The sequence below is a fragment of the Leucopleurus acutus genome (assembly GCF_964270905.1).
Source record: "Leucopleurus acutus genome assembly, chromosome: 8".
Classification (NCBI taxonomy): Eukaryota; Metazoa; Chordata; class Mammalia; order Artiodactyla; family Delphinidae; genus Leucopleurus; species Leucopleurus acutus.
The window spans coordinates 33,622,289-33,635,781 of NC_139151.1; the positions used below are offsets into that span (position 1 = coordinate 33,622,289).

Below are 13,493 nucleotides of genomic sequence, written 5' to 3' on the forward strand. Positions count from 1 at the left end.
GAACTTATCTATGAAACAGACTCACAGACACACAGAACAGACTTGCAGACTTGTGGTTGCCGGGGCGGGGGGCGGGGGGGTGGGGGGTGTTAGGAGTTTGGGATTAGCAGATGCAAACTACTATATAGAGAATGAATAAACAACAAGGTTCTACTGTATAGCACAGGGAGCTATATTCAATATCCTGTGATAAAACATAATGGAAAAGAATATGAAAAAGAATGTATATGTATGACAGAATCACTTTGCTGTACAGCAGAAAGTAACACTTCTACCACTCAGGTGCCCTTCTTATTTGTGTCATGGATCGCTAGTGTCAGGAACAACTGCTTTAAGAACAGAGGCAATACAACCAAGAATAAAGTTTGTGAGAGAGACAAGGCCATCATCAGGACAAGCTGATTCTGAAGAACTGTACTTTCAGTCAGGAAAACAATGAGAAAATGAATCATCAACACACACAAGATATTATCAACAGTCTTTGTATGAGAGAAAATGTCATTTCAGCAAAATAACATCATCCATTGGTTAAATGTAGTCTAAAAGTTTTGAATTGGTTTCACAGTATTATTTATATTTAATGTGTAAACTGACTTGCTTTTAAGATTGCATGAATAAGCATAAAAATTATAGTTTCATGCAGGTATATTTTTAACTATCATAATTAATAAAATTAGAGTCCACTTACTTTTTTTTTCTTTGAAAGAAGTCCAGCCGTACAAGGTTGAGAAACAATCTCCTAAAGGTAGAGGAAATACCTGGCCAATTCCACCTTAAGGTGATGAGAGGAAGTGGACAGTGATAAGAAAGGAGGGATGGCCAAGATGTTGCTGGGCAGGTGGGAGGAAAGAATGTCGACACGCTTAGGCTCTCTCCACCCAATCAATTCAATCAATTCGATTCAATGAGTAAAATTCCATTTCTGCCTTTTTTCCCCCCCTCTTTTTCTCTTCTTTTCTTGGGAGGGAGGGTCCGTCTATTCTTGTAAAGACAAAGCTCTACTCAACGATGGTTCTTTGAATTCAAATGTATAAAAAGAGAAAGTAAAGGGGGGAATTATATGAGAAAGCCATTTTGAAATGTTTCTTTGGATATAATCTATAAAAAGAGAAAATTAGTTAGCAAAACTAGCCTATAATTTCACAACCCAAATTTTAAGACTGGCACCTGTTAAAGGAACAAAGTTCATAGAGTAACATTTGATAAAAAGGGTGGAGATTGTGAGTCACACAGCATGAACTAGAACCCAATTCACCTGTATCATATATTCTCAAATACCACTCACCAAATGTCTATATGGCATGTAACAAAATGAACAAATAATCCTAATGGTAAGATTTTTATAAATGCTCCCTCATTTTACAGGAAAGGTAGGACCCAGAGATTAAGTTATTTGCTAATTATCACAGAGCATTTGACAGCACCAGAACTTAAACTCAGGTCTACGTTAAGTCACTATGTTAACTCAGTTAACTGTCACCCATTTTCTCGGAGTGGATATGAATGTGAAATGCAATAATTCATCTTAAAAATACGGTAAGTATCTTACATATATTATTTAAAATTCAAAGTTATTGTTATTTTAAATTATTTAAAATTTTAAAATTGAAAGTCAAGGTCCTCATTTACAAGTATCCTTCAAAATACTCTACTAAAGAAATGCACATCCTGAACAAAAGATTAAGGAGCATATGTGACTCCTACTGGAACAGTAAAGCATGTATTACCCAAGAGAGCATGCCAAGACTTTCACCAGAAAAGCTATTAACTAGGTTGGAAATAATATAAGATGCTTAGAAATGCACTGATGATTGTCAGCTCAGGAAAGTCTTATTAAGAAACCATTAACTATAAATGAAAATGACAGCAAAGTGCTACAAATAAATCTGAAATGGATAATGGATACCCTTATTGAAACAGCACGTATGGAGAAAGGAAAGGCATAGTTTAAGGTTAGGGAAAGTGAAGGCTTCCTAGGGCAGAAAGGAAAAACAGTCAGAAGGGGCAGGACTGGGGGAAGGAGGGCTCCTTGGTGGATCTTTGGGATGGAATTAAGCTGGCTTCAAGTCCTTTAGACACACTCCCATCCTCCTACAGGAGCAGCTTCAGAGAGCAGGCATTTAGCAGCTGCAGCCTAACCTCAGAGCATCCTCCCCAAGGGACAGAAGGTCACTTGGAGCAGCACCATCATGTGACTTCAAGGGTTTCTCAGCTCCAGATCTTTCCCATTTGGAAGCTAATGTTGGGAATTCATTTAACAAGGAATAAAACATTTTCTTTCTACTACAAGAGAAGTAATAATCAAATGTTAGTTAACGTAATGTACTCTCAACACAAACCTAAGAATCCTAGAAAGACAGGTTGTATAGTTAAGCGTACAAGTTCAAGTTCATGAGGCAGGGTCTGTATGTTCAAGGAACTTACACTCTCCAGACTTCTTCACTTATGAATGGAAGAACAAACCTATAAAGATGGGAATCACCTGATTTTTGCAAGGTTAGATTCAATCATAGTAAAGTTCATAATATTACTAGTAAAACAATGCACATTTCAGAGGTTTTATCACAGCTATGTGTTTTCAACTTTTGAAGCAACAGAACGGATCTCCAGCAGAGCGAGAGGAAAATGTCATTTGTAGACCATATGGTAGCTCCAGCAAGAGTCAGCCTGGCATTCAACACTGAGACGGGGAAACTCTTTTTGAAAAGGCATCATGCTCCCTAAGATGCAGAGGCTAGTCCAGAGACCTCAAGTGGGATTTGCAAATCGGAAAGAAGGAGAGTTCACATTTGTGTATACATAAGAGGGACAGAACTGCAGATAAACTAGTAGTTTTCACAAATCAGTAAATACTATCATTACCAGTAGCCTCAAATTCAGAAATTAAGTGAATGTAGACATAGAATATTATTTCCTTTACCCTGGTTAAGTAACACAAGTGATAAGTAGATGTTTTCACATTTGGGATGGTAAAATAAAAAGCATTTGGGAGCACACTAATTTCAAGACATTTTGCTAAGATTCAACCTTAGTACGAATACATACTTCCAAATAGAGATCAGATGCTAACGTTGTCTTACTTTCAGACACATGCACATCTCCATCATGTTGTTACTGACCTTGCACTTGACATATCAATGATGCTTCCCCTACCTATGTCCTGGGAATTGCTAGATGGATCACCCAAAGGCCTCTCCACCTTAACAAAAATATCTCGCTCACCTATGGGAGACCAGAATTTCCAGGGGTTCATTTCAGAGGCTTTCAGAAACCTTTATTAAAGTGCAAATAGGTCCTGGGGAAGGTAACAAAACAAATTAAGCCTTATCATTTAGTCAGTCAATTCTCTGTAAGAGAAACTAGAGTTTCTTTTACTAAGACTCTCATAGGTCCTAGTAATTGAAAATGAAGATCCAGGGGATGCAGGAAGTACAGAAAATCTGAACAGGAGGTGTGTGGGAAAGGAGGTGGGAGAACCTCCTAAAGGCAGTCTTTACTTTCTATAGATCGTCAGAAGTTCTGATTGGTCTTTAGCCACTGAACTCTCATCCCCAGTGACTGGACCAACACCAGTTACGATGCAAACCAAAAATTAAGTCGCACAAAAATCTTGTAAAGAGATAAGATCCACTGGTGCCGCTCTGTCTTCATCTTATTAAATCGCAAAACTACAAATCTATACATGTTTTTAAAAGGCCAATTCAATGACTGGTTGTGCCCAATGAAGAGCCACTGAGGTACATAAGAAATTAATCATTTTCTTTGAATATCACTAAAACTAACTTCATTTTTATCCTTAAGATAATCTCGAATCCCTCCTTAAGGACTTTTTTTTAAGTGTTCAAACTAGGTACAGTAAAATAACAAAAAAGACCAATAGTCCCCAACATTTTTCCAGGAGCGTTATACAAAAAGATGACTTTGAACAACGTTCCTCAGGATATACTCCGGGGTCTAGTAGAGAGAGACCTTTCCCTTCTCTGTAGACTTGGGAGTAAATAAGTCAAGAACACCTACGAACAAATTTTGTTGGTCACCAGCAGGGGAGCTCTTCAGCTTTTGTCCCCAAACCCATTCAAACAAAAGAAGCTTCTCTTCCTCCAACCCACCCCTCAGACCCACACCCCGGGGGGACTCTCCAGATCCCCGCGCCCTCTCCACCCATTCCCCGCCGGGGGAACTTACTCCTCAGCGCCCCGATGAGCAGAGAGCCGTCCTTAATGAGCTCTTTGATGAACTTGTTGGTTCGCTCCAGCTCAATCTCGTGACACTGCAGGCGCTCCCTGAAATCCGGGCTGTCCAAGTAGGAGTCGCTGAACTCCAGAGTCGGCAGCCCCATGGCACAGGCACTGCCAGCGGCCGCCGAGGACACGTCCGGGCCGGCGGTCAGGGCGGGGACAGCCGGCGACCGCGGCCGGCTCAGGGGACGCGCGATCGCGGGGAACTAGCCGGGACGCAAGGGGACGCGCAAGGGAAACGGGTCCCGCGCGCCGCGCCGCCTGCGCGGGGCTCCGCGGCGCGCGGACGCCTCCGGGCTCAGGCTTCTTCCCCGGAGGCGAGGCGAGCGCACACACGGGAGGCGGGCCGAGGCGCGGGTCCGCTCAGGTCGTTGTCACCCGGACGCATCGTCGCCGGGAGCGCGGATGCCGCGGAGGCTCAGGGCCGCGGCCGGAGCAGGAAAGTTCTCTCGCGGCGCGCAGACACTTCCGGCAGCTCAGCTCTCCTGCTCCCTTGACAGTCGTTAGCGCTGGGAGTCAGAAGCGCCCAGCCGCCCCTCCGGCCGGGCCGGGGAAACCCTCCCCCTCGCTGGACGCAGGCTCAGAGCGCTCGCAGACCCTGCCGGGCTCGGAGACCCTCCTCCCGCCGCGGCGCTCCCAGCCCGCGCCGCCCCGCCCCTCCTCCCGTTTACCCTCCTGCCCCCGCCCGCCCGCACTTAGCTCCCGGGCTCCGCTCAGTTGCCGCGCGACAGCGCTTCTGCCTGCGCCCGGGGGTTAACTCTGTCCCTCCTGGGCGGCCGCTCCCCCTAGCCCGCGGTGACACTTCGGGGTCCGCCACCCACAAAATGAGCTCCAACTCCCAACATGCCTCCCTACCCCTGCCTCACCACCCACTCCCTGGAATTCTCTGGGAGAGAAGCCAACGTTAACTTTCTCTAAAGTTTGAAGCCTGGTTGGAAGATGCTACTTTCGAGCGTTAGTTTAGATTTTGCTTCGCGAGTCTGCAGTGAATGCATATATATTCCAGGTTGAAAAGTTTTACTTTTTCCCACTGTTCACTGCATTGATCCTAGAAAGTCAGGTTTTTTATATTCAAAACGAAAAGCTACATAGGCCTAAGGCGGTTTGTTGTTGTTTTTCTTAGTTGCTGTGAAGGTGGGAAGATTTTAGGTCGTTTTTATTCCCCAAACTAGCACCTCGGACTTAGGTGTTCCTCTTGTAGAAGAATAACTATTTGTATCACAATACTACTTTTTATCGTCACCTTGATGGAATTGCCCCCAAAGCATGGAGCTTTTCAAACTGTTGAAGTTGGCTGAAGTTCCAAATGAATAGTTACTTCATACCAAGAGGCAGTTATCCCTCTGGTAGAGGATCACCTAATAAATTTCTGTTCTCTCAAAACCTTGACAGCAAAAGAAACTGCTGCTTTACATCTAGTCCTGCCATCATCTATAGGATTTCTGAGAACTCAGTTATTTTTCTTAAGGATCTGCTTTTAATTTCTATGTTTTCATTGCTTCGTCCTTTTGAACCATCTGTTAAAAAAAACTCTTCTACAGATCATGGGAAAAATTCCATTAAAGTGCTTTACATTTTTCCCAATTAAGTTTCAGAATCTGTCAAGACTTTTAGTTCTTTTTTTAAGTACACATGAACATTAAAAATAGCATGGAAACCTTAAACCAAGACTGATAAGATGATGTAAACAGTGTATTTGATAGCTTTGATTTTATTTTCTTCTGAGCCAAGGAAGTTGGACTTTAACCTTCCATCCATATTCACATCATTAGACCTCAAAATATTGGCAGAATGGCCAATTACCACTAGAGTCCTCCTCACTTTTAGTGTCTGTCTTGTGTCTGTCATTGTGCCTCATTTGGGAAGGTGGGGTGGGGTGGAGGGCAATAATGCTATTTGTTAGTTGATGTAGTGATAGAAGCTGCAGTGGTGCAGTTTTTCACCTAAGGTGATTTTACATCTGTTCATCACCAGCCTAAAAGACAAAAAGTTAGGCCAAACAAGTAGTTCCCTTTCAACTTTTGCCATGTTGCTGTTACAAGCAACTAAATCCAATACCAATTGCTGAGATATGAAACAGGATAAAATATAACAGTCTCTTCCTGTTTTTCATTAAATGGAAGTCCTGTGATTAATTCTTTAAAAATGCAACATTCTTTGATAAGTTTCATTTAGTAAGTTGGATTTCAATTTTCATTTTTTCTTTAAAAGTTTTATATTGTCAGGACAGATTTATTCTAGATTCTAAGATATAAATTATCATTTACCCATTCATGTATGTAATTGCATGTTTTATGCCTACTGTATACATTATTAGGATCTGGGCAGAGAAGCAATTTATATGGAAAGTTAAAGCAAAGCATTGTGCCTGACCTCAAGCAGTTCTCGGAATAAAAAACAGAGAATGAGTATCTGTATATCACATGGGGCAGAATGTGCTATGTTACAGAGGCTCACACAGACATTGGACCAATAATCACTGATGCTGTTATCAATATGTTTCCACTCAGACCCATCACTGCATTTACATGGGGTTAGGATATTTCCTCCTACCCTCCATCATTTAGCCTCTAAAGTTTAGTATGTTATAATGGACTTTCTCCCTTGTAGGTCCTTTCAGAGTTACTCATGACTTATTCCTGTGAATCACACTTTAATTATACCTGCTAGTCAGGCTTTCTCTTATGCCACATTAATCCAGTCACTCGAGAGACACCAGAAATGGTTTTGCTTTAAGGTGGATTTATGGTCAGTTTTGAACCGTTGTTTTCGTGCTTTATTTCCCTACCATAATAATGGAACTAGATTCTTTCTAAAAGAATAGCCTTTCTAAAAAAAAGAGTGTCCATACTTGCAAGTTATTTTTCATAGGAAATTTTAATGGATTGAAATGTAGCCTCTCCAAAAATTTCTGCTTCATAGTATGTGGCCCTGTCAGCTGCATGGTGAGTTTCACAAATACTATTGGCTGACACACTCTTTGGCATGTCTGTTTGCTTGTTTAATTCTGAAATGGGGTGTACGGGGCTTTGTTTATTTTAAAGAGCAAAATAGTGAGGTGAGGTTAGTAAACTAATATATGTTTGTAAATCTGACTAAAACATTTTTCTTGACCTATATCATGTCTGGCACTTAAGCCTGGTGCTTAATTTGTACTCAGTAAGTGTCACTGTTGGATTATTATTATTTTTCAATTAGTTTTGTAGATGTAGGCCTCCCAGACTCAGATATTCTGAGGCTAAATTCAGGCCTGGTAAGAGATGACAAAACAGAAGGCGAATGTACCTAAGGAGACTAAATGTACCCTTCAGTACCCTTCCATGGTGAGAAGGCAGTGTCACTGTCCCTGTTTGCATTTCACCCCGGGTGTTATCTTTTCTCTTTTCTCAAAGCATACTCCTTGAAAGTGGGTTTTGCATCTTTGTATTTCAACTTTATGTCACATCTAGAAATACAACATTGAATCCAAATGAGCAAAACACATGATTCAATTTTTTAACAATTTTTTTGTTGTGATAAAATATATAACATGAAATTTACCATTTTAACCATTTTAAAGTGTACATTTCAGTGTCATTAAGTATATTGTTGTGCAGCTAGCACCACCATCCAACTCCAGAACTTTTTTATCTTCTCCAACTGAAACTCTATTCCCCTTCAACAACAACTTCCCATACCCCTCTTTCCCCAGCCCCTGGTCAGCACCATTTTATTTTCTGTCTCTATGAATTTGACTTCTCTAAGTACCTCATACAAGCAAAATCACACAATATTTGTCTTTTGTGTCTGGCTTATTTCACTTAAATTATTTCATTATTAGAGAAGCAAAGAAGACATAAGAATCAGTTAATGGAAGCAGCAAGTCAATACCACAGACTAAGGGAGCAGGAATAACTGCAGAGGGTAGAATTTGTCCCATGTGACACTATGACTTCTAAAGTACCTTCTAGAGCTAAGATTTTATTATGATGACAGATTTCTGAAGAACAGGCTGAAGGAAAAGAACAGAATTCTAAGTATGAAAGCATCATGGACTAACTACATTTACGAGGGAGAAGAAACAGAGAGAGAGAGAGAGAGAGGGAGGGAGAAATTGATTTAACTGAGGAAAGTTTTTTGGTATTTTGTTTTGTTTTGTTTTAAGTATAGATTTCAATTTCCATTTAGTATTGCCCCCTTGTGGCAAACCATGATGTTTGCTGACAAAAATTGACAAAGCGGTAAAGAAAGCAAAACCTAAGGGGAGTAAAATGTCCTGCGCACCTCCATGTGCTGGGTTTGATGCACAGAGTGCTTTCATATATCGCAGAGTGCTTATGTGTATCACCTCATCTAAGCTTCTCCACAAGCCTGTGAAATAGGTATTGTTTAAGGACTGCAAGCCTCATTTTTAAGAGGAGAGGAAATTATGACTGAAAGTGGTTAAATAGATAGAAGGTACTGGAGTTGGGATTTCAACCTAAGTGTATCTAGTTCCAAAGGCCATGCTTAAAAGAACCAAATGCACTCAACAAAGAGTTTTAGGCATCAGTTATACGCCTGTGCTGCTGCAGATGCTGAGAATACAGGGGTAAGCAAAAACTCACCTTGTTCCTGCTATAAACTTTCAGTCTAGTGAATTATAGTAGAGACATTAATTAAATGGTTACACAAAGGCGTAGAGACATTAATTAAGTGGTTGCACAAAGGTCATTTATTAGCTATGTGATTAAGGGAGTTTCACCTTTCAGGCTTTCTGTCTTCCCAAAATATAAAATTATTTTATATTTTTATATAAATTTATATAATTTTTAAAAATTTATTTGTTTTTGGCTGCGTTGGGTCTTTGTTGCTGCGCGCAGGCTTTCTCTAGTTGCAGTGAGTGGGGGCTACTCTTAGTTGTGGTGCGCGGGCTTCTCATTGCGGTGGCTTCTCTTGTCGCGGAGCACAGGCTCTAGGTGCACGAGCCTCAGTAGCTGTGGCACATGGGCTCAGTAGTTGTGGCTCATGGACTCTAGAGCGCAGGCTCAGCAACTGTGGCACACGGGCCCAGTTGCTCCGCGGCACGTGGGATCCTCCCATACCAGGGCTTGAACCTGTGTTCCCTGCATTGGCAGGCAGATTCTTAACCACTGTGCCACCAGGGAAGTCCTATATAATATAATTAATAAATAATTATTATTATTTATTAATAATGACAATGGCTATTATTTATTAAGCACTTGCAATGTGCCAGTCACTGTCCTAACCTCTTTACATTTGCTGTTTCACTCAGGTCCCTTTTAGCTCTATACCTGAGATATTGCTGTGCGTCAGAGTTAGGATGGGGAATCTCCTCCACACTTTCAATAAGAATTAACGATGGGTAGAGTGTTTTTGACATTTTGCCCATGTGTAGTCAGAAACTTACCGCTGTTCGGAAGAGGATGTTTTGAACCTCCTTAGCTCTCACACTGTGGATTCCACAGCGACCACCGGGCATGTGGGAAGGAAGGAAGCTTTGACTGAGCAGCTACAGTGCCCCTGAGCCCACTTGGCCTATCACTCCTCACCCTAACTTGGGAGGTAAGAATTTTATAATGAAGATGAGGACATTGAGGCAGAAAACCCACGAACAACAAATCAACCCTCCAGGATAAACAGAGCCGTCTCTGACTCCAAGACCACACGACGATGAACATCTCTGTTAAGACACCACATATGCATTTGTGATCATTTTTGTATAGCTCTTCCTCCACACTTACATCCTCTGTTTTTAGACTCTAAACTTTTAGACCATGTCTTATTCTTGGTATCTCTTGCACTTCACACGCTAGCAGCCCACAGAGGACACCTAACTAATGTTTTGAACCCCTGATCATCTTCTAAAACTAGTTTCTTGGGTTTTCTGGTAGAGGTGCCTGAACAGATCTATAGAGACACAGAGGAAGGGTCCTCCCATTTGGCTTGGAGGGCTCTCTGATCATGAAAGGCAGCATGGAGCTCATTATCCGTGCTTCCTGGCCACCAGCGTGTCTGTGCTCCCACTGCTGCCCCCTTAGTTAGTCACAGGCCCTAACTAAGGCAGTGAAAAAAGTGAAGAAGAAAATAACAAACCCAGAAGAAACTTAAGGAAACTAACTCAAATAAATGAGTCCACACCCAGCAAGGAAAAGTCATAACTCAATCAGAGTGAAGCACACTAATGAGTGTGATAAGAAGGATAATTGAAAAAGAACAGACCCACAGTCTCCATAGTTTGAGCATTTCAGATGGAAAAAGACCAAATCTGCAACCCATAGTCACAGTGGCAGCTTCCTTTATGAGAAATAAAATGCAAGTTATTATCCCTGAAAATGTACATTCACTTACATTCTGTCAGTCTGAATTGTATCTGATAATGGAATTAGAAAATTTTACAAAATAATATATAATAATGACAAAAAGTTATTTTTTCAGAAGGGGTGAGTTCTTATTTTTACATTTATTAGAGAATTCTTTTTTTCCCCTCCTGCTGCCAGTTTATTAAACTTTTATTGAGACAGACATGACTTACAGAGATTAGCTTTAGTTTACTCGATAAATAAAAGTAGTCTAACTGGTCTCAATTTCACATAATGCTGCAGCACATTTAGCCTTTCTAATCCTTTCCTCTGTGATCTTTTGAAGAATGCTTCAAAGATTTGTGAAGCTCTCTGAACTGTGTTACATTATGGTGTCAAGTAGAACAACATTTACCATATAGTGAAAATCTCGTTGGTATGAGAGACAAATATCTGATGAATTATTGTAACTTTTCTAAACTTGCTTTTCCACCCAAACTTTGTATTATAAAAATTTTCAAACGTACAAAAAGTTGAAAAAAGTAACACTATGTATATATATAGTTGGTTGAGTTGCTCAAACCATCTGTATATATGTAAAATTAGGAGAGAGAAACAAATATGGCAAAATGTGGACATTTTTTGAATATAGATAGAGAGCATGTAGGTATCTATTATACACAGAGTTATAACATATATAATCTATTTATCTATCTATAATATCTAAATATAAAACATGTTTTATCTACTGTATATAATAGACGTCTAGATATAGATATAGCAATATAATATGTACATATGTAATATATGTATATATTTTTTCTGAAATGTTTAAAGTAAATATTAGACATCTTGACACATATATCACCAAAGAAAAATGACATTCTCCCACATAAATAAAACTTAAAGAAAATACATGATAAAAAATATCATCAAATATCCCATTGTTCCAAAAATGCTCTCTGTAGCTTAAGAAAAAAGCAAAACAGGATCTAACCAACGTTCCAAACTCAGTCTTAAGTGGCCCATGTAACCGCAAAGTACCATTTTGGAGGGCAGAACACAAGCTCATCAATCATCACTTCACTAATTCAGAATTTGAAATAGCTGAGCCTAGAGTATGTGAGGTTTCCCTTCACACTGTACAGAAGAACCTGTTTGCTAATCAAATTAGTGGAATACGACTGTTGAAGAGAACCATTCCAGTATCCCTAAGCCCCTAAATTTGCCACTGGGGGCTTCTAGGAGAGGACTGCCGCAGGGAAAGAGAATGCTACACAAAATGCACTGTCTGACAGAGTGTGTGATCAGTAAATATTTTTTGACTAAATTAATGAATGAAATACTGGAGACCTAAGGCAAACAACATCAACATTACCTGGGAACTGGTTAGAAGTGCAAATTTGGGGACTCCACCCTCCTTCTCTGAAATCCAAAACTCCAGGTGGGACCTGGCATCTGTATTTTAACAAGCTCTCCAGGTAATATTGATGCTGGCTAAAGTTTGAGAATAGCTGATCTAGAACGATTCCTAGTATGTATCAAGATAGAAGAGGAGTCTCAGAAAATGGAGTGGAGGACATAGCTTAGCCTTGGGAGAAAAGGTAAGTGAAATGACAAGCAGATGCTTACCTTTTTGGAACAACGGGATATTTGATGATATTTTTTATCATGTATTTTCTTTAAGTTTTAATTATGTTGGAGAATGTCATCATTAACATCAATTTAATGGACCAACATTTAAACAATTTCCCTGTTTAGATCTTCAATCTTCTACCTAGACAAAATCTTTCTGAATCTGAACAGTTGAATAAATTTAGTACCCTAAAGTTATAAAATGGTCAATCATAAGTTCTCTTAAGTATTGTAGTATTTTCATAAATTTTTGTAAAATTTCAATTCAATTCTGCAAGTCAATTGAAGTTTCTAAATTGAAGTTATTTTTAAAAACCAAATTTCATAAATATTACAAGTATATAAAATATCAAACTACTTTTTACCTGAAAATATAATACTATAGTTTTGATTCTTTTAAATCTTTCTCAATGTACTAAATTTTAAATTTCCTTGGGGTTAAAAGATGCATTTACCACTTAGGAACACTGTTATTGTCTCAGTTGACTGAGGTTATTTAGATCAGATAGTTCAGCTATGATGCTGACTAGATTCTTGTTCAGAACTAGAATGGGACTGTGGATAATCTTTTTCATAGCTACTGTGTCATTCTTCCATAACTCAAGTAGGTGGTCATGAGCCATGAACCTGAATTGAAATTATTCACACTATACCATGGCTTTCCATATTTTTGACTCAACTCATATAAAAAGAAATGAATACATTTCATATGATACAGGTATATTATATATATATAAGTATATATATATATATTTTTTAAACAATTGCTCATTCCAACCCACAAAATAGATTCCATGATACATTAGTAAGAAGCATTTCCAATTTACAAAAAGTTCCACGCTACTTCATTTTTTGTATCCATTCAAAGACGTCTTCACTGCCTATCCAGAGTGATCACTTAAATTGAATTTGCATTTTAGGACTCTGTTATGGACTGAATTTTGTCACCCCCAAATTCATACATTAAAGCCCTAGCTTCCAATGTAAGTGTATCAGAGATAGTCTTTAAAAAGGTTAAATAGGTCAACTCTATAGAACTGGTGTCCTTAAAAAAGAGGAAGAGACACATTTCTTTTCACCATGTGAAGACACAGGAAGAAGGCAGCCATCTGAACCAAAAACAGAAGTCTCACAAGAAACCAAACCCTGCGGGAACTTTGATCTTGGGCTTTCCAGCTTCCATGAGCTGTGAGAAAATAAGCTTCTCTTTTTTAAGTCACCTAATCTATGGTATTTTTTTATGGCAGCCTGAGCAGTCTAGGAGAGACTCTATTAAAAACATGTAAGTGCAAAAATTAACTTAATAGGATTCTTAATGGAATGCATTTTCTTATATTTT

General features: G+C 39.5%; 1 protein-coding gene across 2 annotated transcripts in view; it reads right to left on the reverse strand.

Annotated features, from left to right (window-relative positions):
- Positions 1-4,790, reverse strand: part of ARHGAP42 (Rho GTPase activating protein 42) — a 282,644-nt gene extending 277,854 nt beyond the window's left edge. For both annotated transcript variants that reach the window (XM_082845548.1, XM_082845547.1), the window contains exon 1: positions 4,186-4,790. In XM_082845548.1, the coding sequence (XP_082701674.1) occupies positions 4,186-4,339 (154 nt within the window). In that variant the 5' untranslated portion in view covers positions 4,340-4,790. The remainder of the gene's footprint in view (positions 1-4,185) is intronic.
- Positions 4,791-13,493: the final 8,703 nt, after the last annotated feature.